The sequence below is a fragment of the Oncorhynchus mykiss genome, unplaced genomic scaffold (genome assembly GCF_013265735.2).
Source record: "Oncorhynchus mykiss isolate Arlee unplaced genomic scaffold, USDA_OmykA_1.1 un_scaffold_189, whole genome shotgun sequence".
Lineage (NCBI taxonomy): Eukaryota > Metazoa > Chordata > Actinopteri > Salmoniformes > Salmonidae > Oncorhynchus > Oncorhynchus mykiss.
This window is the reverse complement of record NW_023493675.1, coordinates 281,955-307,614: the sequence shown is the minus strand read 5'-3', so window position 1 is coordinate 307,614 and position 25,660 is coordinate 281,955. Positions and strand designations below refer to the sequence as shown.

At 41.7% G+C, this 25,660-nt stretch overlaps 2 protein-coding genes across 3 annotated transcripts in view; both read right to left on the bottom strand.

Moving 5' to 3' along the window:
* Positions 1-5,959, bottom strand: part of LOC110512135 (zinc finger protein 436-like) — a 29,109-nt gene extending 23,150 nt beyond the window's left edge. For both annotated transcript variants that reach the window (XM_036972653.1, XM_036972654.1), the window contains exon 1: positions 5,097-5,959. In XM_036972653.1, coding sequence (XP_036828548.1) covers positions 5,097-5,688 — 592 coding nt within the window. In that variant the 5' untranslated portion in view covers positions 5,689-5,959. The remainder of the gene's footprint in view (positions 1-5,096) is intronic.
* An 11,811-nt stretch (positions 5,960-17,770) lies between these two features.
* LOC110487314 (zinc finger protein 883) lies at positions 17,771-22,628 on the bottom strand. The gene is made up of 3 exons (XM_036972698.1): positions 22,577-22,628; positions 22,267-22,441; positions 17,771-19,426 (listed from the first exon to the last, which is right to left on the bottom strand). Exons 1-3 carry the CDS (start codon positions 22,577-22,579, stop codon positions 17,937-17,939), a joined length of 1,668 nt encoding a protein of 555 aa, XP_036828593.1. The 5' UTR covers positions 22,580-22,628; the 3' UTR covers positions 17,771-17,936.
* Between the last annotated feature and the right edge of the window lie 3,032 nt (positions 22,629-25,660).

Here is a 25,660-nt window from a genome sequence, read left to right as displayed (position 1 = left end):
TCAGATCTGTATGGGCCCTTCTCTCTCTACTGCAGAAGTCACGTTCAGATCTGTATGGGCCTTTCTCTCTCTACTGCAGAAGCCACGTTCAGATCTGTATGGGCCCTTCTCTCTCTACTGCAGAAGTCACGTTCAGATCTGTATGGGCCCTTCTCTCTCTACTGCAGAAGTCACGTTCAGATCTGTATGGGCCCTTCTCTCTCTACTGCAGAAGTCACGTTCAGATCTGTATGGGCCCTTCTCTCTCTACTGCAGAAGTCACGTTCAGATCTGTATGGGCCCTTCTCTCTCTACTGCAGAAGCCACGTTCAGATCTGTATGGGCCCTTCTCTCTCTACTGCAGAAGCCACGTTCAGATCTGTATGGGCCCTTCTCTCTCTACTGCAGAAGTCACGTTCAGATCTGTATGGGCCCTTCTCTCTCTACTGCAGAAGCCACGTTCAGATCTGTATGGGCCCTTCTCTCTCTACTGCAGAAGTCACGTTCAGATCTGTATGGGCCTTTCTCTCTCTACTGCAGAAGTCACGTTCAGATCTGTATGGGCCTTTCTCTCTCTACTGCAGAAGTCACGTTCAGATCTGTATGGGCCCTTCTCTCTCTGCTGCAGAAACCACGTTCAGATCTGTATGGGCCCTTCTCTCTCTACTGCAGAAGTCACGTTCAGATCTGTATGGGCCCTTCTCTCTCTACTGCAGAAGTCACGTTCAGATCTGTATGGGCCCTTCTCTCTCTACTGCAGAAGTCACGTTCAGATCTGTATGGGCCCTTCTCTCTCTACTGCAGAAGTCACGTTCAGATCTGTATGGGCCCTTCTCTCTCTACTGCAGAAGCCACGTTCAGATCTGTATGGGCCCTTCTCTCTCTACTGCAGAAGTCACGTTCAGATCTGTATGGGCCCTTCTCTCTCTACTGCAGAAGTCACGTTCAGATCTGTATGGGCCCTTCTATCTCTACTGCAGAAGTCACGTTCAGATCTGTATGGGCCCTTCTATCTCTACTGCAGAAGTCACGTTCAGATCTGTATGGGCCCTTCTCTCTCTACTGCAGAAGTCACGTTCAGATCTGTATGGGCCCTTCTCTCTCTACTGCAGAAGTCACGTTCAGATCTGTATGGGCCCTTCTCTCTCTACTGCAGAAGTCACGTTCAGATCTGTATGGGCCCTTCTCTCTCTACTGCAGAAGTCACGTTCAGATCTGTATGGGCCCTTCTCTCTCTACTGCAGAAGCCACGTTCAGATCTGCATGGGCCCTTCTCTCTCTACTGCAGAAGTCACGTTCAGATCTGTATGGGCCCTTCTCTCTCTACTGCAGAAACCACGTTCAGATCTGTATGGGCCCTTCTCTCTCTACTGCAGAAACCACGTTCAGATCTGTATGGGCCCTTCTCTCTCTACTGCAGAAGTCACGTTCAGATCTGTATGGGCCCTTCTCTCTCTACTGCAGAAGTCACGTTCAGATCTGTATGGGCCCTTCTCTCTCTACTGCAGAAGTCACGTTCAGATCTGTATGGGCCCTTCTCTCTCTAATGCAGAAGTCACGTTCGGATCTGTATGGGCCCTTCTCTCTCTACTCCACGTTCAGATCTGTATGGGCCCTTCTCTCTCTACTGCAGAAGTCACGTTCAGATCTGTATGGGCCCTTCTCTCTCTACTCCACGTTCAGATCTGTATGGGCCCTTCTCTCTCTACTCCACGTTCAGATCTGTATGGGCCCTTCTCTCTCTACTCCACGTTCGGATCTGTATGGGCCCTTCTCTCTCTACTCCACGTTCAGATCTGTATGGGCCCTTTTCTCTCTACTGCAGAAGTCACGTTCAGATCTGTATGGGCCCTTCTATCTCTACTGCAGAAACCACGTTCAGATCTGTATGGGCCCTTCTCTCTCTACTGCAGAAACCACGTTCAGATCTGTATGGGCCCTTCTCTCTCTACTGCAGAAGCCACGTTCAGATCTGTATGGGCCCTTCTCTCTCTACTGCAGAAGTCACGTTCAGATCTGTATGGGCCCTTCTCTCTCTACTGCAGAAGTCACGTTCAGATCTGTATGGGCCCTTCTCTCTCTACTGCAGAAGTCACGTTCAGATCTGTATGGGCCCTTCTCTCTCTGCTGCAGAAACCACGTTCAGATCTGTATGGGCCCTTCTCTCTCTACTGCAGAAGTCACGTTCAGATCTGTATGGGCCCTTCTCTCTCTACTGCAGAAGCCACGTTCAGATCTGTATGGGCCCTTCTCTCTCTACTGCAGAAGTCACGTTCAGATCTGTATGGGCCCTTCTCTCTCTACTCCACGTTCAGATCTGTATGGGCCCTTCTCTCTCTACTCCACGTTCAGATCTGTATGGGCCCTTCCGGACGAGTCAGTTAAAATCACACCCTCAGACTGAAGTATGTTGCAAACGATAGAACAGTGGAATAATTCAGTTTGAGCCGACAGGGAGGAGGTCAGAGACCTGTCCATGTGGTGCCAGGACAACAACCTCTCCCTCAACGTGATCAAGACAAAGGAGATGATTATGGACTACAGGAAAAAGAGGACCGAGCACACCCCCATTCTCATCGATGGGGCTGCAGTGGAGCAGGTTGAGAGCTTCAAGTTCCTTGGTTTTCCACATCATCAACAAACTAACATGGTTCAAGCACACCAAGACACCTGTGAAGAGGGCACGGTAAAACCTATTCCCCCTCAGGAGACTGAAAATATTTGGCATAGGTCCTCAGATCCTCAAAAGGTCCTACAGCAGCACCAGCGAGAGAATCCTGACTGGTTGCATCACTGTCTGGTATGGCAACTGCTTGACCTCCGCCCGCAAGGAACAACAGAGGGTAGTGCGAACGGCCCAGTACATCACGGGGGCCAAGCTTCCTGCCGTCCAGGACCTCTATACTAGGTGGTGTCAGAGGAAGGCCCTAAAAAATGTAAAAGACTCCAGCCACCCTAATCATAGACTGTTCTCTCTGCTACCGCACGGCAAGCGGTACCGGAACGCCAAGTCTAGGTCCAAGAGGCTTCTAAACAGCTTCAACCCCCAAGCCCCACTATAGGTAGGGGTTATAACAGGTGGGATATCTAACAACACTATAGGTAGGGGTTATAACAGGTAGGATATCTAACAACACTATAGGTAGGTGTTATAACAGGTAGGATACCTAACAACACTATAGGTAGGTGTTATAACAGGTAGGATATCTAACAACACTATAGGTAGGTGTTATAACAGGTAGGATATCTAATAACACTATAGGTAGGTGTTATAACAGGTAGGATATCTAACAACACTATAGGTAGGTGTTATAACAGGTAGGATATCTAATAACACTATAGGTAGGTGTTATAACAGGTAGGATATCTAATAACACTATAGGTAGGTGTTATAACAGGTAGGATATCTAATAACACTATAGGTAGGTGTTATAACAGGTAGGATATCTAACAACACTATAGGTAGGTGTTATAACAGGTAGGATATCTAATAACACTATAGGTAGGTGTTATAACAGGTAGGATATCTAACAACACTATAGGTAGGTGTTATAACAGGTAGGATATCTAACAACACTATAGGTAGGTGTTATAACAGGTAGGATATCTAATAACACTATAGGTAGGTGTTATAACAGGTAGGATATCTAACAACACTATAGGTAGGTGTTATAACAGGTAGGATATCTAACAACACTATAGGTAGGTGTTATAACAGGTAGGATATCTAACAACACTATAGGTAGGTGTTATAACAGGTAGGATATCTAATAACACTATAGGTAGGTGTTATAACAGGTAGGATATCTAACAACACTATAGGTAGGTGTTATAACAGGTAGGATATCTAATAACACTATAGGTAGGTGTTATAACAGGTAGGATATCTAACAACACTATAGGTGTTATAACAGGTGCTCATGTCAAAATAGGGGGATATCTTTCTTTAAGTGGTGGGGTTGCTCTTTGCTATAACACAAACTCCAGATTGTGGCTTTATGTTAATTACATGGGGTTTATACACCCATGTTTATTGACAACACCTATTTAACCCCTACTGCTTTCACCTATGCAATAGGTGGTCCTAGTAAATAATGAAAGTTACCAGCACAGCCACTGACGATTTTATTAACTTATTCTCATTACCGAAACGAGCCTAAAAATGATGCGGTAATGAGAAATGTGTGTTTTGGTAAAGAGAGGCCCTCAGCTTCATCTGGAAGAAATAGGAGACAGATGTTATGAGTCAGTAAACTACTGACCACATCACTAAAGCCCATTCATGCCTCCATGTTGGTAAGGTAATGGTTCTCTAAGTGTTTACCACATCACTAAAGCCCATTAATGTCTCCATGTTGGTAAGGTAATGGTTCTCTAAGTGTTGACCACATCACTAAAGCCCATTAATGCCTCCATGTTGGTAAGGTAATGGTTCTCTAAGTGTTGACCACATCACTAAAGCCCATTCATGCCTCCATGTTGGTAAGGTAATGGTTCTCTAAGTGTTTACCACATCACTAAAGCCCATTAATGCCTCCATGTTGGTAAGGTAATGGTTCTCTAAGTGTTGACCACATCACTAAAGCCCATTAATGCCTCCATGTTGGTAAGGTAATGGTTCTCTAAGTGTTGACCACATCATTAAAGCCCATTCATACCTCCATGTTGGTAAGGTAATGGTTCTCTAAGTGTTGACCACATCACTAAAGCCCATTCATGTCTCCATGTTGGTAAGGTAATGGGTCTCTTAAGTTTTTCCCAATCTTATCTTTTTTGTCATTTCGGTAATGTCAAGGTCAAGTGTCGTAAAGGGGGTGTTTGAGAATAAGATCCTCATTCTGAACGCATAAGTGAAAAAGGTTAACGAACTTGGGCTCATCTCAGTGCTCCTCCACTAGACGATGCATCATGGGGGAATAAAACTGAATAAAAACAAATATTGTAGTTTTTTTACAGCAACTTGAACAAGTGTTACGGTAATGAGAAATATGTCCACTTACACGTTTTTATACAAATATTAGTAACTTTTAAATTTCAGCACCTCGTCTTCAAACATGTGACCGAACAATCTTCAAGGACTGAAGAGTTTGTTTCCCCGTTTTTAAGACACTACTTACTGGTGTTACTCAGATCTCCCGTCTCCTCTTCCTCCTCTTTCAACGTGACAGTAATCTGCCCCTCCTCTTCCTCCTCTTTCAACGTGACAGTAATCTGCCCCTCCTCTTCTTCCTCTTTCAACGTGACAGTAATCTGCCCCTCCTCTTCTTCCTCTTTCAACGTGACAGTAATCTGCCCCTCCTCTTCTTCCTCTTTCAACGTGACAGTAATCTGCCCCTCCATCTTCACTCCAAAAACTTCTTCCTCCTCTTGTTTAACAGTAACATCCTCCTCTTTCACTCTGAAAGCTTCTTTCTCTTCTTTCACAGTAACAGCCTCCTCTTCTTTCACAGTAACAGCCTCCTCTTCTTTCACTGTAACAGCCTCCTCTTCTTTCACTGTAACTGCCTCCTCTTCTTTCACTGTAACAGCCTCCTCTTCTTTCACTGTAACAGCCTCCTCTTCTTTCACTCTGAAAGCTTCAATCGCTTCTTCTTTCACAGTAACAGACTCATCCTCTACTTCTTGTTTAACTGTGTCAGCCTCTTCTTCTTTCTCCGTCCAGCAGACCTCTTCTTCTTCAGCAGGAGTGGAGTAGCTTAGTGAACTCATGGTCGGGGATGTTAACTAGCTAGCTACTTAGCATTAGCGATTAGCCTAGTGCAAAACTAATTTAGCAAGCTAGCTACCTGACAAACAACGTAAATATTAACGTTACATTAAATGGGCAAACAAGTAGACACGACAGAAGTATGTTTAAAACACAGTGACTGTTTTCGATAATGTTGGATACGGAGGTGGCCGACGAACGGTTGTTACTGTTGATGAAGTGTCCCGTCCACTACATTAGACGTCACACTAGAAGTATCGCCTGAAATCTGCACATCTGCCATCTGCTGACTGGAGTGGGTAACGCGGTAGTATTTATTTTATTTTGGGGGGGGAAACATTTGTTTCATAGAAGTGTGATATTTTATGTAAACGTACGTGTGTGAACGAACGCGTGTGTTCATGAATTAGTGCAGATTTTGTAAAGAGGGAATTTAAATACTATACTACACAACAGTAGTAGGTCTGATTACCAACAATGACGAGACATCAACAAAGCTGGGACCGAGAGACTGAAAAACAGCTTCTATCTCAAGGCCATCATACTGTTTTTTAATCAATCACTAAGCTGGTTAATACCCGTTTACTCAACCCTGCACCTTAGAGGCTGTATGTACACAGACATGGAATCACTGGTCACTTAAAAAAATGTTTACATACTTTTGTACCCACCTCATATGCATATACTGTATTCTACAGTATTTTAGTCAATGCCACTCCGACATCGCTCATCCTAATATTTATATATTTCTTAATTCCATTATTTTACTTTTAGACGTGTGTGCATTGTTGTGAATCGTTAGATACTACTGCACTGTTGGAGCTAGGAACACAATCATATCGCTACACCCGCAATAACATCGGCTAAATATGTGTATGTGGCCAATACAATTGGATTTGATTTTAAAGAGCATCTGTGTGAGCATTTAAGCCCTAGTTCATGCAGCGCTCTATCGCCGCACCAAACAAACAAAAATATGTAACTTTCTCTTAGGAAAGATTAGCGACAGAGTGGCCTGTCGGCTCAAACTGAATTATTCCACTGTTCTGTCGTTAGCAACATACTTCAGTCTGAGACTGACATCATTGAAGTCGATTGTTGTGACGTCTAAATGAGGGGTGTTGCAGAAAACAAAGTAATCAACGATTGGCTCATCCTCAACCAATCAGAGTAACAACGCCAGACGAACCGTCACTCCAAAACTAGACTCATTGTCTAGGTCTCCCTCTAAACCTGATTAAACTAAACATGGGTAAATGATGCGTCTTGGCCAGAGAGATCTGGCACATACAAAATGACACCGATTGGCCAGATGGTGGCGCTATAAACAAGAGATTGAAAATGTACACTTTGAAAGGTCATGCTCCCTTCACCCCGTTTTACTCAGTCAGGAAATTCGGTACAAAAATCCCTCTCCTCCACCAGTAACCACAGCCACAAGTCAGAAGGCCCGCCTCCTCGACCAATCAGACGGGGGAGCGTGTACGCTGACCGGATTCATAAGTGCCATGGGATATTTAGTGACCACAGAGTTGAGACACCAGTTTAAAGTCCCATCTTCTTCCATTTTGTTGAGGAACATTCCATTGTTAGTTAGTAATTCAACATAATTCAAGTGAAATTAGTGTTGTAAATATGTATGGTATAAAATACAGTGATCTGTCTTTGCAATTACAGTCTTCTTGTTAATTTCAGCTTCATATTTCTCTTTGGCTTTTGTTTGTCTGTTTTTCCTCTTGGTGGCATTCATACGTCTTTGTGTCAACAACTTGAAATGGAACCCCATTTAAATAGGAGCCTTTTCCTCTCCCAACTGTTGTTTTCCTGTTAAAGGTGAAGGTCAACTTCTGGTGAAGGTCAACAACATGATATATTACTATTAGAATGAAAGGCATCTGGTGAAGGTCAACAACATGCTATATTACTATTAGAATGAAAGGCATCTGGTGAAGGTCAACAACATGATATATTACTATTAGAATGAAAGGCATCTGGTGAAGGTCAACAACATGATATATTACTATTAGAATGAAAGGCTGGGCATCTGGTGAAGGTCAACAACATGATATATTACTATTAGAACGAAAGGCTGGACATCTGGTGAAGGTCAACAACATGATATATTACTATTAGAATGAAAGGCTGGACATCTGGTGAAGGTCAACAACATGATATATTACTATTAGAATGAAAGGCTGGACATCTGGTGAAGGTCAACAACATGATATATTACTATTAGAATGAAAGGCATATGGTGAAGGTCAACAACATGATATATTACTATTAGAATGAAAGGCATCTGGTGAAGGTCAACAACATGATATATTACTATTAGAATGAAAGGCATCTGGTGAAGGTCAACAACATGATATATTACTATTAGAAAGAAAGGCTGGGCATCTGGTGAAGGTCAACAACATGATATATTACTATTAGAATGAAAGGCTGGACATCTGGTGAAGGTCAACAACATGATATATTACTATTAGAATGAAAGGCTGGACATCTGGTGAAGGTCAACAACATGATATATTACTATTAGAATGAAAGGCTGGACATCTGGTGAAGGTCAACAACATGATATATTACTATTAGAATGAAAGGCATCTGGTGAAGGTCAACAACATGATATATTACTATTAGAATGAAAGGCTGGGCATCTGGTGAAGGTCAACAACATGATATATTACTATTAGAATGAAAGGCTGGACATCTGGTGAAGGTCAACAACATGATATATTACTATTAGAATGAAAGGCATCTGGTGAAGGTCAACAACATGATATATTACTATTAGAATGAAAGGCTGGGCATCTGGTGAAGGTCAACAACATGATATATTACTATTAGAATGAAAGGCATCTGGTGAAGGTCAACAACATGGTATATTACTATTAGAATGAAAGGCATCTGGTGAAGGTCAACAACATGATATATTACTATTAGAATGAAAGGCTGGACATCTGGTGAAGGTCAACAACATGATATATTACTATTAGAATGAAAGGCTGGACATCTGGTGAAGGTCAACAACATGATATATTACTATTAGAATGAAAGGCATCTGGTGAAGGTCAACAACATGATATATTACTATTAGAATGAAAGGCATCTGGTGAAGGTCAACAACATGATATATTACTATTAGAATGAAAGGCTGGGCATCTGGTGAAGGTCAACAACATGATATATTACTATTAGAATGAAAGGCATCTGGTGAAGGTCAACAACATGATATATTACTATTAGAATGAAAGGCTGGGCATCTGGTGAAGGTCAACAACATGATATATTACTATTAGAATGAAAGGCTGGGCATCTGGTGAAGGTCAACAACATGATATATTACTATTAGAATGAAAGGCTGGGCATCTGGTGAAGGTCAACAACATGATATATTACTATTAGAATGAAAGGCTGGGCATCTGGTGAAGGTCAACAACATGATATATTACTATTAGAATGAAAGGCATCTGGTGAAGGTCAACAACATGATATATTACTATTAGAATGAAAGGCTGGGCATCTGGTGAAGGTCAACAACATGATATATTACTATTAGAATGAAAGGCTGGGCATCTGGTGAAGGTCAACAACATGATATATTACTATTAGAATGAAAGGCTGGGCATCTGGTGAAGGTCAACAACATGATATATTACTATTAGAATGAAAGGCATCTGGTGAAGGTCAACAACATGATATATTACTATTAGAATGAAAGGCATCTGGTGAAGGTCAACAACATGATATATTACTATTAGAATGAAAGGCATCTGGTGAAGGTCAACAACATTATATATTACTATTAGAATGAAAGGCATCTGGTGAAGGTCAACAACATGATATATTACTATTAGAATGAAAGGCTGGGCATGTGGTGAAGGTCAACAACATGATATATTACTATTAGAATGAAAGGCTGGGCATCTGGTGAAGGTCAACAACATGATATATTACTATTAGAACGAAAGGCTGGGCATCTGGTGAAGGTCAACAACATTATATATTACTATTAGAATGAAAGGCTTGTATGGAAACCAACATCGTTTCTCTGTCCAATAGAATAACTCCTCTGTCCAATAGAATAACTCCTCTGTCCAATAGAATAACTCCTCTGTCCAATAGAATAACTCCTCTGTCCAATAGAATAACTCCTCTGTCCAATAGAATAACTCCTCTGTCCAATAGAATAACTCCTCTGTCCAATAGAATAACTCCTCTGTCCAATAGAATAACTCCTCTGTGCTTGGAATGGAATACCTTATGACAGCGAGCTCATTTTAGATGAGGGTATTAACAGAGATGAGGGTATTAACAGAGATGAGGGTATTAACAGAGATGAGGGTATTAACAGAGACGAGGGTATTAACAGAGATGAGGGTATTAACAGAGATGAGGGTATTAACAGAGATGAGGGTATTAACAGAGATGAGGGTATTAACAGAGATGAGGGTATTAACAGAGATGAGGGTATTAACAGAGATGAGGGTATTAACAGAGATGAGGGTATTAACAGTCAGCTACTACTACTAGGGACATTGGTCCTTCCTCAATGTTATGAATGTTAGGGGACATTGGTCCTTTCTCAATGTTATGAATGTTAGGGACATTGGTCCTTCCTCAATGTTATGAATGTTAGGGATATTGGTTCTTCCTCAATGTTATGAATGTTAGGGACATTGGTCCTTCCTCAATGTTATGAATGTTAGGGACATCGGTCCTTCCTCAATGTTATGAATGTTAGGGATATTGGTTCTTCCTCAATGTTATGAATGTTAGGGGACATTGGTCCTTCCTCAATGTTATGAATGTTAGGGACATTGGTCCTTTCTCAATGTTGTGAATTTGAGTGACATTGCCAATTCTTGTTCCCGAATGTATTTAGATATTTGGTTCTCAAACTTGAACTCGAGATGCAGAGCATTCATTAATTATTCAGACTGCTTCACTTTTTAGTATTTGGGGAGTTTCTCCCATTTTTCTCTGCAGATCCTCTCAAGATCTGTCAGGTTGGATGGGGAGATGTTGCTGCACAGCTATTTTCAAGTCTCTCCAGAGATGTTCAATCGAGTTCAAGTCTGGGCTCTGTCTTGGCCACTCGGTGACATTCAGAGACTTGGCCCGAAGCCACACCTGCGTCGTCTTGGCTGTGTGCTTAGGGCCGTTGTTCTGTTGGAAGGGTGAACCTTCGCCCCAGTCTGAGGTCCTGAGCGCTCTGGAGCAGATTTTCATCAAGAATCTCTCTGTACTTTTCTCCGTTCATCTTTCCATCGATCATCTCCTTGACCAAGGCCCTTCTCCCCTGATTGGTCAGTTTGTCTGGGCGGCCAACTCTAGGAAGAGTCTTGGTGGTTCCAAACTCCTTCCATTTAAGAATGATAGAGGCCACTGTGTTCTTGGGGACCGTCAATGTTGCAGAAATGTTTTGTCTCCCTTCCCCAGATCTGTGCCTCGACACAATCCTGTCTCGGAGCTCTATGTTTAACCCCATGGCTTGCTTTTTGCTCTGACATGCACTGTCAACTGTTGGACCTTATATATAAAATCAAGTCCAATCAATTGAATTTACCACAGGTGGACTCCCAATGAAGTTGGAGAAACATCTCAAGGATGCTCAACGGAAACAGGATGCACCGAAGGTCATTTTTGAGACTCATAGCAAAGGGTCTGAATACTTAAACAAGGTATTTCATTTTTTTTCTTCTCATTTTGAATACATTTGCAAACATTTCTAAAAACCTGTTTTTCGCTTTGTCATTATGGGGTATTGTGATGTCATTATGGGGTATTGTGATGTCATTATAAGGTATTGTGATGTCATTATGGGGTATTGTGATGTCATTATGGGGTATTGTGTGTTGATTGATGAGCATTTTTATATATTTCTAATCCATTTTAGAATAAGGCTGTAACGTCACAAAATGTGGAAAAGGCAAGGTGTCTGAATACTTTCCAAATGTAATTTAAAAAAAATGTGTTTCATGCAAATCGGAATACACTCCCTCATCTGATTGGTCAAGTAGACGGACCTTCTGACTTTGTGACTGTGGTAAACTTTGGAATTTTGTGGAAAACACCGGAAACGCTACTCTTCTGGCACCGAATGATGTGGCATCTATGGCCAAAAGTCTCTAAACAAAATGTTTTCCAGACTTGTACCTAAAATAAAATGGCTGCTATTTGACCAATAACCCTGCAGGTGGGCGTGGTCTGGCACATAAATCAGTCCAAGGATATTCGTATTGTAACAACATTTGGTACACATGTTGCAAACACGGTCAAGACTCAATATATGCAAGAACATTCATATCTACCACACGGTAGGTGATCTGTTTGACTCAGAGTGGTGAAATTTGGCACACATGCTCAGGGATATGAGTCTAGCTAACTCAAATTATATCTCAAGACACCACTGGGCTAATTTTGACGAAACTTGGGTGAATGATGTGTTTTTGCAATAGATCCGGCATTTGCTAAATTACACTGATTGGCCCAAAGGGGGCGCTGCATCATTCGTGGGGGTCAACATGTTTACTGTTGCCTTTTTTCTATTCAATTCAACTCTCCTTAAAGTCGGCATCTGAACAGTGATTGGCTAGATCTGATAGATCTGAACAGTGATTGGCTAGATCTGATAGATCTGAACAGTGATTGGCTAGATCTGATAGATCTAAACAGTGATTGGCTAGATCTGATAGATCTGAACAGTGATTGGCTAGATCTGATAGATCTAAACAGTGATTGGCTAGATCTGATAGATCTGAACAGTGATTGGCTAGATCTGATAGATCTAAACAGTGATTGGCTAGATCTGAACAGTGATTGGCTAGATCTGATAAATCTGAACAGTGATTGGCTAGATCTGATAGATCTAAACAGTGATTGGCTAGATCTGATAGATCTGAACAGTGATTGGCTAGATCTGATAGATCTAAACAGTGATTGGCTAGATCTGATAGATCTGAACAGTGATTGGCTAGATCTGATAGATCTGAACAGTGATTGGCTAGATCTGATAGATCTGAACAGTGATTGGCTAGATCTGATAGATCTGAACAGTGCGTAAGGCAATTTCATATTAATTCAAGTAGACGAACAGATAATATTAAAATGAACAGACTAGGGCTATACTGCTCCTACATGGTGTAACAATACATCATGTAGATGTATATAATGAACAGACTAGGTCTATACTGCTCCTACATGGTGTAACAATACATCATGTATATAATGAACAGACTAGGTCTATACTGCTCCTACATGGTGTAACAATACATCATGTATATAATGAACAGACTAGGTCTATACTGCTCCTACATGGTGTAACAATACATCATGTATATAATGAACAGACTAGGTCTATACTGCTCCTACATGGTGTAACAATACATAATGTAGATGTACAGTGCCTTGCGAAAGTATTCGGCCCCCTTGAACTTTGCAACCTTTTGCCACATTTCAGGCTTCAAACATAAAGATATAAAACTATTTTTTTGTGAAGAATCAACAACAAGTGGGACACAATCATGAAGTGGAACGACATTTATTGGATATTTCAAACTTTTTTAACACATCAAAAACTGAAAAATTGGGCGTGCAAAATTATTCAGCCCCCTTAAGTTAATACTTTGTAGCACCACCTTTTGCTGTGATTACAGCTGTAAGTCGCTTGGGGCATGTCTCTATCAGTTTTGCACACCGAGAGACTGAAATTTTTTCCAATTCCTCCTTGCAAAACAGCTCGAGCTCAGTGAGGTTGGATGGAGAGCATTTGTGAACAGCAGTTTTCAGTTCTTTCCACAGATTCTCGATTGGATTCAGGTCTGGACTTTGACCTGGCCATTCTAACACCTGGATATGTTTATTTTTGAACCATTCCATTGTAGATTTTGCTTTATGTTTTGGATCATTGTCTTGTTGGAAGACAAATCTCCGTCCCAGTCTCAGGTCTTTTGCAGACTCCATCAGGTTCTTCCAGAATGGTCCTGTATTTGGCTCCATCCATCTTCCCATCAATTTTAACCATCTTCCCTGTCCCTGCTGAAGAAAAGCAGGCCCAAACCATGATGCTGCCACCACCATGTTTGACAGTGGGGATGGTGTGTTCAGGGTGATGAGCTGTGTTGCTTTTACGCCAAACACAACGTTTTGCATTGTTGCCAAAAAGTTAAATTTTGGTTTCATCTGACCAGAGCACCTTCTTCCACATGTTTGGTGTGTCTCCCAGGTGGCTTGTGGCAAACTTTAAACAACACTCTTTATGGATATCTTTAAGAAATGGCTTTCTTCTTGCCACTCTTCCATAAAGGCCAGATTTGTGCAATATACGACTGATTGCTGTCCTATGGACAGAGTCTCCCACCTCAGCTGTAGATCTCTGCAGTTCATCCAGAGTGATCATGGGCCTCTTGGCTGCATCTCTGATCAGTCTTCTCCTTGTATGAGCTGAAAGTTTAGAGGGACGGCCAGGTCTTGGTAGATTTGCAGTGGTCTGATACTCCTTCCATTTCAATATTATCGCTTGCACAGTGCTCCTTGGGATGTTTAAAGCTTGGGAAATCTTTTTGTATCCAAATCCGGCTTTAAACTTCTTCACAACAGTATATCGGACCTGCCTGGTGTGTTCCTTGTTCTTCATGATGCTCTCTGCGCTTTTAACGGACCTCTGAGACTATCACAGTGCAGGTGCATTTATACGGAGACTAGATTACACATTATCACATTCATCATTAGTCATTTAGGTCAACATTCAGAGATCCTGACTGAACTTCTGGAGAGAGTTTGCTGCACTGAAAGTAAAGGGGCTGAATAATTTTGCACGCCCAATTTTTCAGTTTTTGATGTGTTAAAAAAGTTTAAAATATCCAATAAATGTTGTTCCACTTCATGATTGTGTCCCACTTGTTGTTGATTCTTCACAAAAAAAATACAGTTTTATATCTTTATGTTTGAAGCCTGAAATGTGGCAAAAGGTCGCAAAGTTCAAGGGGGCCGAGTACTTTCGCAAGGCACTGTATATAATGAACAGACTAGGTCTATACTGCTCCTACATGGTGTAACAATACATCATGTAGATAATGAACAGACTAGGTCTATACTGCTCCTACATGGTGTAACAATACATAGATGAAAAATGAACATCCACTAGTAGCTAACACAAAATATGATTTGAATCCAGAAAAATGTGTTGCATTCATCAAATCCTTTTTGAAATCATCAACAGTGTTTTCTCTGACATGGTGGAATAACGGAACTCTCAAGACAACTGGGAACTCTGGGAAAAAAAACAAGGTCAAATCACGATGTCAGTGATCTTCAGGTTGGAAAGTTGGGGGTCTATACACACACGTACACATGGATTTAGTGTTGTAGATATGTGGTAGTAGAGTAGAGGCCTGAGGACACACAATATGTTGTAGATATGTGGTAGTAGAGTAGAGGCCTGAGGGCACACAATATGTTGTAGATATGTGGTAGTGGAGTAGAGGCCTGAGGACACACAATATGTTGTAGATATGTGGTAGTAGAGTAGAGGCCTGAGGACACACAATATGTTGTAGATATGTGGTAGTGGAGTAGAGGCCTGAGGACACACAATATGTTGTAGATATGTGGTAGTAGAGTAGAGGCCTGAGGACACACAATATGTTGTAGATATGTGGTAGTAGAGTAGAGGCCTGAGGGAACACAATATGTTGTAGATATGTGGTAGTAGAGTAGAGGCCTGAGGACACACAATATGTTGTAGATATGTGGTAGTAGAGTAGAGGCCTGAGGGAAGACACTTAATATGTTGTAGATATGTGGTAGTAGAGTAGAGGCCTGAGGACACACAATATGTTGTAGATATGTGGTAGTAGAGTAGAGGCCTGAGGGAAGACACTTAATATGTTGTAGATATGTGATAGTAGAGTAGAGGCCTGAGGGCACACAATATGTTGTAGATATGTGGTAGTAGAGTAGATGCCTGAGGACACACACTATGTTGTAGATATGTGATAGTAGAGTAGAGGCCTGAGGGCACACAATATGTTGTATATATGTGGTAGTAGAGTAGAGGCCTGAGGACACACACTATGTTGTAGATATGTGGTAGTAGAGTAGAGGCCTGAGGGCACACAATATGTTGTAGATATGTGGTAGTAGAGTAGAGGCCTGAGGACACACAATATGTTGTAGATATGTGGTAGTAGAGTAGAGGCCTGAGGGCACACTCTATGTTGTAGATATGTGGTAGTAGAGTAGAGGCCTGAGGGCACACACTATGTTGTAGATATGTGATAGTATAGTAGAGGCCTGAGGGCACACAATATGTTGTATATATGTAGTAGTAGAGTAGAGGCCTGAGGACACACACTATGTTGTAGATATGTGGTAGTAGAGTAGAGGCCTGAGGGCACACAATATGTTGTAGATATGTGGTAGTAGAGTAGAGGCCTGAGGACACACAATATGTTGTAGATATGTGGTAGTAGAGTAGAGGCCTGAGGGCACACAATATGTTGTAGATATGTGGTAGTAGAGAAGAGGCCTTAGGGCACACAATATGTTGTAGATATGTGGTAGTAGAGTAGAGGCCTGAGGACACACAATATGTTGTAGATATGTGGTAGTAGAGTAGAGGCCTGAGGACACACGATATGTTGTAGATATGTGGTAGTAGAGTAGAGGCCTGAGGACACACAATATGTTGTAGATATGTGGTAGTAGAGTAGAGGCCTGAGGACACACACTATGTTGTAGATATGTGGTAGTAGAGTAGAGGCCTGAGGACACACACTAATGTTGTAGATATGTCGTAGTAGAGTAGAGGCCTGAGGACACACAATATGTTGTAGATATGTGGTAGTAGAGTAGAGGCCTGAGGACACACACTATGTTGTAGATATGTGGTAGTAGAGTAGAGGCCTGAGGACACACACTATGTTGTAGATATGTGGTAGTAGAGTAGAAGCCTGAGGACACACAATATGTTGTAGATATGTGGTAGTAGAGTAGAGGTCTGAGGACACACACTTAATGTGCTGTGAAATCTGTTTTGAATGTTTTGTAATGTTTTTAAAATGTTTAACTGCCTTAGTTTAGCTGGACCCCAGGAAGAGTAGGGGCCTGAGGGAACACACTTAATGTGTTGTAGATATGCCTTAGTTTAGCTGGACCCCAGGAAGAGTAGGGGCCTGAGGACACACACTTAATGTGTTGTAGATATGCCTTAGTTTAGGGAGGAATCCATCATAAATACAAACACAAAGACTTGTGCCACTTACTTACTTATGTAATCGTTGACTCTTTGCAATAGTGTTACTGGATTTAAAGTCCTACATGTTTTATTACCCAATTAAATTAAACACGGTTAAACACTCCTAAGAATTTGTAAGACTCTTTTTTTTGTGCATAAAATGGACAGAGACCAGTCTCGAAATCAATCAGCAGTGTTTATTCTCGAGAGTACTGAACATGAAACATTTTACAACGGGTTATAAACTGAAAATGACGTCATTAGTCTTCGTACCGCCTCTTCTCCACACCGGTACAATGGCTGTATAGTTCTCAAGCCTTCCCACATTTATGACCGAGCCAAAGTCTGCCTGTGTAGATAAGCATTCTAGCCAGTCTGACGATAAGTTCATTCATTTCTACCAAGGAACAGAAAGTCATTGTTCTAATTCTTGATTATATTTACACACATTATATTCAGTACTAGGATTAAAAGAAAATTCATACATCTATACAGTAACATAATAGTATTCTGATTAGTCAGTCCTGATTGAAATGTATACATAATTAGTCATTATTGATAATAAAAAAATCCCTTAACAAATAGAAAATCATATGATGAACAACAGAGGGTTTATACTTATCAAATCAATCAAAGCTCATCAAAACCAAACAGACCGTTTTAAATATTTAATCTGATATTAGACGTGATGGGGCGGCAGGGTAGCCTAGTGGTTAGAGCGTTGGACTAGTAACCGGAAGGTTGCGAGTTCAAACCCCCGAGCTGACAAGGTACAAATCTGTCGTTCTGCCCCTGAACAGGCAGTTAACCCACTGTTCCCAGGCCGTCATTGAAAATAAGAATTTGTTCTTAACTGACTTGCCTGGTTAAATAAAGGTAAAATAAAAAATAAAATAAATAAAATAAATGATCATGTCTCTAAATGAAAAAACAACAAAAGTGAACATTTTTTTCTGGTTTCATACAATTTGATTTCACGTGGCATGAAACAAAAACACAAATGATCAGTCAGAAACACAAGTCAGAACACAGCCTCTCTATTCTCTCATGTGATTTCAGGTCCTCTGGCTGGGAAAATGTCTTTCCACACTGAGAGCAGTGGTATGTCTTCTCCTCCTGTGTATGTATTCTTTCATGCTTATTCAGGTGCCTTAACCAGTTAAATCTCTTTCCACACTGGGAGCAGTGGTAGGTCTTATCCCCGCCTGTGTGTGTCCTGTGATGCACAATCAGGGCTTCTAACTGGGTAAACCGCTTTCCACACAAGGAACATTGGAGTTTTTTTTGTGTGTGTATATGCTCATGCGATTTCAGAGTGCTTAACCTCAGAAAACTCTTTCCACAATGAGAACATGTGTTTGACTTCTCTCCAGAGTGCATTTGCATATGACCTTTGAGGCCCGTTAAAAGCCTAAAACTCATTCCACACTGAGAACAGTGGTAAGGCTTTTCTCCTGTGTGTATTCTCTCGTGTTGTTTCAGCTGTTGCGATTTTCTAAAACTCTTTCCACAGTAGGAACAGTGGTACGGCTTCTCACCTGTGTGTATTCTCTCATGCATTTTCAAGGTTTTTGACTCTGAAAAGGCAATTCCACATTTGGAGCAGCGATAAGGCTTCTCTCCAGAGTGTATTCGCTTATGACTTTTCAGACTCCCTAACTGAGTAAAACTCTTTCCACACTGGGAACAGTGGTACGGCTTTTCCCCTGTGTGTATTCTCTCGTGTAATTTCAGTTCCCCTGGTCGGGAAAATGTCTTTACACACTGAGAGCATTGGAATGGTTTTTCCCCTGTGTGTATTCTCTCATGCATTTTCAAGATGTTTAACCTTGTAAAACTCTTTCCACACTGGGAACAGTGGTACGGCCTTTCCCCTGTGTGTATTCTCTCGTGTAATTTCAGGTCCCCTGGTCGGGAAAATGTCTTTACACACTGAGAGCATTGGAATGGTTTTCCCCATGTGTGTATTCTCTTATGAACTTTAAGTTCTGTTGACGCAACATATCTCTTACCACACTGAGAGCATTGGAATGGTTTTTCCCCTGTGTGTCGTCTCTCATGCATTTTCAAGACTTTTAAACTTGTAAAACTCTTTCCACACTGGGAACAGTGGTACGGCTTTTCCCCTGTGTGTATTCTCTCATGTGATTTCAGGTCCCCTGGCCGGGAAAATGTCTTTACACACTGGGAGCATTGGAATGGTTTTTCCCCTGTGTGTATTATCTTATGAACTTTCAGTTCTGTTGACTCAAAAAATCTCTTACCACACTGAGAGCATTGGTAAGGCTTATCTCCTGTGTGTCGTCTCTCATGCGATTTTAGCCTACATAAATGAGTAAAACTCTTTGCACAGTGAGAGCAGTTGTAAGACTTCTCTGCGTGTGTTCTCTTGTGGTTTTTAAGATTTCCTAAATGGTTAAAACTCTTTCCACACTGGGAACAGTGGTGTCGTCTCACTGGTTCAGACGTCTCTGGTTCCTCTGAGTCGGGTCTCTCTTCTGCCAAAGATAAAAAGAGTGGTTAAAACAGGGAGACCTGAATGAAATCTCCACATACATTTTAGTCATTTATCAGACCCTCTTATCCAGAGAGACTTACAGGCAAGTGCTCTTCCTCACTACGTGTCATCCTTCTACAGTAGAATGTCCATACAGGGGAATTCCTCACTACGTGTCATCCTTCTACAGTAGAATGTCCATACAGGGGGATTCCTCACTACGTGTCATCCTTCTACAGTAGAATGTCCATACAGGGGGATTCCTCAATTTGTGTCATCCTTCTACAGTAGAATGTCCATACAGGGGAAATCCTCACTACGTGTCATCCTTCTACAGTAGAATGTCCATAAAGGGGAATTCCTCACTACGTGTCATCCTTCTACAGTAGAATGTCCATACAGGGGGATTCCTCACTATGTGTCATCCTTCTACAGTAGAATGTCCATACAGGGGGATTCCTCACTACGTGTCATCCTTCTACAGTAGAATGTCCATACAGGGGGATTCCTCACTACGTGTCATCCTTCTACAGTAGAATGTCCATACAGGGGGATTCCTCACTACGTGTCATCCATCTACAGTACAGGGGGATTCTACAGTTTAGCTGGACCCCAGGAAGAGTAGGGGCCTGAGGGAACACACTTAATGTGTTGTAGATATGCCTTAGTTTAGCTGGACCCCAGGAAGAGTAGGGGCCTGAGGGAACACACTTAATGTGTTGTAGATATGCCTTAGTTTAGCTGGACCCCAGGAAGAGTAGGGGCCTGAGGGAACACACTTAATGTGTTGTAGATATGCCTTAGTTTAGCTGGACCCCAGGAAGAGTAGGGGCCTGAGGGAACACACTTAATGTGTTGTAGATATGCTTTAGTTTAGCTGGACCCCAGGAAGAGTAGGGGCCTGAGGACACACACTTAATGTGTTGTAGATATGTCTTAGTTTAGCTGGACCCCAGGAAGAGTAGGGGCCTGAGGGAACACACTTAATGTGTTGTAGATATGCCTTAGTTTAGCTGGACCCCAGGAAGAGTAGGGGCCTGAGGACACACACTTAATGTGTTGTAGATATGCCTTAGTTTAGCTGGACCCCAGGAAGAGTAGGGGCCTGAGGACACACACTTAATGTGTTGTAGATATGCCTTAGTTTAGCTGGACCCCAGGAAGAGTAGGGGCCTGAGGGAACACACTTAATGTGTTGTAGATATGCCTTAGTTTAGCTGGACCCCAGGAAGAGTAGGGGCCTGAGGGAACACACTTAATGTGTTGTAGATATGCCTTAGTTTAGCTGGACCCCAGGAAGAGTAGGGGCCTGAGGACACACACTTAATGTGTTGTAGATATGCCTTAGTTTAGCTGGACCCCAGGAAGAGTAGGGGCCTGAGGACACACACTTAATGTGTTGTAGATATGCCTTAGTTTAGCTGGACCCCAGGAAGAGTAGGGGCCTGAGGACACACACTTAATGTGTTGTAGATATGCCTTAGTTTAGCTGGACCCCAGGAAGAGTAGGGGCCTGAGGACACACACTTAATGTGTTGTAGATATGCCTTAGTTTAGCTGGACCCCAGGAAGAGTAGGGGCCTGAGGGAACACACTTAATGTGTTGTAGATATGCCTTAGTTTAGCTGGACCCCAGGAAGAGTAGGGGCCTGAGGACACACACTTAATGTGTTGTAGATATGCCTTAGTTTAGCTGGACCCCAGGAAGAGTAGGGGCCTGAGGGAACACACTTAATGTGTTGTAGATATGCCTTAGTTTAGCTGGACCCCAGGAAGAGTAGGGGCCTGAGGGAACACACTTAATGTGTTGTAGATATGCCTTAGTTTAGCTGGACCCCAGGAAGAGTAGGGGCCTGAGGACACACACTTAATGTACAGCCTGGAATCGAACCAGGGTCTGTAGTGACGCCTCTAGCACGGAGATGCAGTGCCTTCGACCGCTGTGCCACTCAGGAGCCCAAGCAATGGTGCAATATTTGAAAAATGTTGGAGTTCAGGCTTTATTTGACCTGATCAATTAGGAAATTACATTCATTTGACCATTACAGAGGAGGCCAAGTCTGGCTGATAGAAACGGGCTTAGAGAGCTTTCATTACAGAGGAGGCCAAGTCTGGCTGATAGAGCTTTCATTACAGAGGAGGCCAAGTCTGGCTGATAGAACTTTCATTACAGAGGAGGCCAAGTCTGGCTGATAGAAACGGGCTTAGAGAGCTTCCATTACATAGGAGGCCAAGTCTGGCTGATAGAAACGGCTTAGAGAGCTTTCATTACAGCTTTCATTACAGAGGAGGCCAAGTCTGGCTGATAGAAACGGCTTAGAGAGCTTTCATTACAGAGGAGGCCAAGTCTGGCTGATAGAAACGGCTTAGAGAGCGTTCATTACAGAGGAGGCCAAAGAGTTTTGTCCATGTTTTTAACACTCACAGCTGTCCCCGATCGAAGTTCTGAAGATGAGATGTTAATGAAGCAATACAGACCAACTTGAAGGGTCTTGAGTTTAGCTTGTATGTTCTACAGTCTTGTAAAGACAGGGGGGGTTGACTGGGACAGACAATGTAACATCCATAATGTTTTGAGAAAAAGTTTTTGTAAAACATGAACCTTACATTGGATCATCTTGAAACTTTCTCTCTAAAACTAACTTTCATCAAGGATTTATATGGTCAATTGGTTCCTCTCTTTTCATTGGCAGAATCCTTTTTCAGTGTTATGATATTCATAACATCCATATCCACCAGTCTATCTTCCTGTCAACTAACAGAACTCTGCTGGTTGTCCTGGTAACAGATACCAGTGTGGCAGATCTATTGTATTTGTTCAAACTAAACTACAGCACTTACTTTGATGAGTCAAATCTGATCCTTTCATCTCTTCTCCTCTCACAGTTCCACTCAGCCCCGTTGTTTTCCTGCAGTCCACCAGCAGCACAGACAACCTCTTTATACCCAGCAGTAAGGTGCTACCGGGAGAGGAACGACACGGGGACTGCGGCAGGGAGGAAGGAATAACGTTGTCCTGGTAACCATAAAGAGGGGATACAGACACATATCATTATGGATGCTGATGTCACTGTTGACATAAAGTGCTTTACAGAAACCCAGCCCAGAGCCCGATAGAGCAAGCTGTATGCTAGACCAGACCAAGCTGTACCATCTGGTGTTCTGATCTGGAGAGACTCTTCTCTGCCTCGTCAGCATCAGGATGTTGTTGAGGCTCCCCAGAGGATCCACCATAGTCATGTCTCTCTCCTGTGTGAATGAGAACATCAAACTGATGGTAAACTTATGATCTTCTATTACAATCACAGAGACTTACAAGAGGCATGAATATGTCTAAAAAGAGCCTAAAACTTTCATCATGATTTTGTAAAATACTGTTTGTGTTGCAAATGTTAAAGGGTCGTGCCTTTTAGTAGAAATTATGCACCTATATTGAATTTTAAAAGCCTATTATTTTAGATGAGGTGCACTTCTTTCTCCTTCACGTTTAGTGAGCTCATGCCAGTTCGCAGTTGTAAAAGAGAACTTGTTCTCAACTAGTCTACCTGGTTAAATAAAGGTGAAATAAATAAAAATAAAAAATGCTCCGGGAGATTAGCCTAGTGCAGAACCAATGTAACACATTTGCTAATTTAACAAGCAAATTGCGTTTAAATGAACGAGTAGATAGGTAAACAGAATGATGTTCTAAACACTAAGATTAATATACACAAGATTGGTCTAAAGATCTTAAACGTTTCAGTTTTATGTTTGCTAGCAAACCACCGCGATGGCTGAATCAGAAAGCCTTTTGTCGCTGTTGAAGAAGCCTACTGTTCCGTCCACTAGATTATACGTCACGCAAGAAGCATCACCTGAAAGACTCACATCGCCGCCTGCTGACTGGAGTGGGTAACGCAGACTGGGGGGGGGGGGGGGGGGGATCCATTACAACGTCTATTCTGGCAAGCAATGTCATAAGAAGTCATTTAAAAACAGCCAGATGTTATGTGTTCTATTCCTTCCTACAGCCAATACTTTCCTCCAGGCCTGACCTGCCCATTAGACAGGATTAGGTGACAGATTGAAGAGGGTGGCATATTCCAAGCTCAATTGACCAAGGCTCATCGGTAAGAACACATAATAACACCTCACATAATGCTGCCCAAAAATAATGAAAACTTCTCTCACCCAGTGGCATATGGACTATTTAGGTGAGTGTTGGTGTTGCCTCATGAAGTAGTGCCCACTTTGTTTAAGGACAGATAGGAGGTGGACAGAGAGGGCTCTACCTTTGTAGAGCACATGCCCCTTTGCCCTTCCAGTCTTTGAAGTGCCCTTTTGGGTGGTGGTATAATTTGTATTCATTTTTTGCCATAGTTATTCTGAACCAACTGCTTGCAAGTTATTGTTATCTTCACCCCAAAAATTAAAATATCTAAGATTTGTTTTTCTATTTTTCTCAGACTTCAAAAGTGGTCTCCTGATGTGGTTTAATTATTGTTGAGAACATCTAATGTTGTTGTTTGTCTACTAACGGTGTGATTTTGAGAGCGAAAAACCAGAAAAAACAGGGACAAATCAGAAACCTTGAAAAAATAAACATAGATATATTAGATGTTGTCATGTTGTTTTCATGAGTGTTTGAGATTAGGTCCCTGAATGGTCAAAAAACCTCTTCAAATAGAAGTACGTTTATAACACAAAATATCTTACAGGTCGACCCTCTCTCTCTCTCTCATCATGTCACAAGCTGTCAGGCTCCCAGAGGAAGGGCAATAAAAGGCCCCAGCTCACTCAACTGCCCCTCTCTCACTCTCTCATCATGTCACAAGCTGTCAGGCTCCCAGAGGAAGGGCAATAAAAGGCCCCAGCTCACTCAACTGCCCCTCCACTCTCCAACAGCCATCAACCCAGAACATCCTGAAGACAGAACATCTAAAAGATCATCTGGGAATCCTTTCTTCCTCATGAAGCTTTTTGAAAGTGAGTTCAATATTCAATGTTTGTCCAGCGCCTTCAGAAAATATTCAGACCCCTTTTGTTCCATTACAGCTTATTCTAAAATGTATTAAATTCTATTTGTTCCTCATCAATCTACACACAATAGCCCAATAATAATTGAATTTACCACAGGTGGACTCCAATCAAGTTGTAGAAACATCTCAAGGGTGATCAATGGGAAACAGGATGCGCCTGAGTTCAATTACGAGGATCAGAGCAAAGGGTCTGAAAACTTATGTAAATAAGATTTATGTTTTTTTGTTTTTAATAAATTTGCTAAAATTTCTAAAAGCCTTTTATCGCTTCATCATTATGTGGTATTGTGATGTCATTATGGGGTATTGTGATGTCATTATGGGGTATTGTGATGTCATTATGTGGTATTGATTGTAGATTGCTGAGGAAATTGTTTTATTTAATCCATTTTAGAATAAGGCTGTAACGTAACAAAATTTGAAAAAAGTCAAGGGGTCTGAATACTTTCCAAAGGCATTGGAAGTGATTGAGGAGAGAGCATCATTACTATATTCTAATTAAAATCATTGACAAAATCATTGACACTTACTCACTTAAAGAGAACACCTGACCAAAGCCAGGCGTGACCCATGCAGAATTAAAACAACATTATTCTTAATGAGAAATATAATCTAGTAAACAAATGTTTGCATAACCAAAGACATGAAAACTGGTGGGAACATTGTATTTAGCTAGGATTTCATAAGGCCAGGAAGGTCATTGAGAATAACAATAGACAATAGTTAATGTTGCTAGTTTAGGGATGAAGATAGTGCAGGTTCATGAATGTTAAAGATGTGTTCACAGTGTGGATGTTGACAGAGGGGATTCCAACCCCAAAGTAATAGTGGTACAAAATATCATAAAGGTCATTTAACATTCTGGTTTCGGGGGTAATAACTTTATGGAAACCACTATTCACACTGGGTACAGACATAGAAAACTGGTTAACATTCTGGTTTAGGGGGTAATAACTTTATGGAAACCACTATTCACACTGGGTACAGACATAGAAAACTGGTTAACATTCTGGTTTAGGGGGTAATAACTTTATGGAAACCACTATTCACACTGGGTACAGACATAGAAAACTGGTTAACATTCTGGTTTAGGGGGTAATAACTTCATGGAAACCACTAATCACACTGGGTACAGACATAGAAAACCATCACATCAAGGAGGTGTAACAGGGATGAATGGCTATTCAATATACAACAGTAGTCTTCTGTAACAAGTA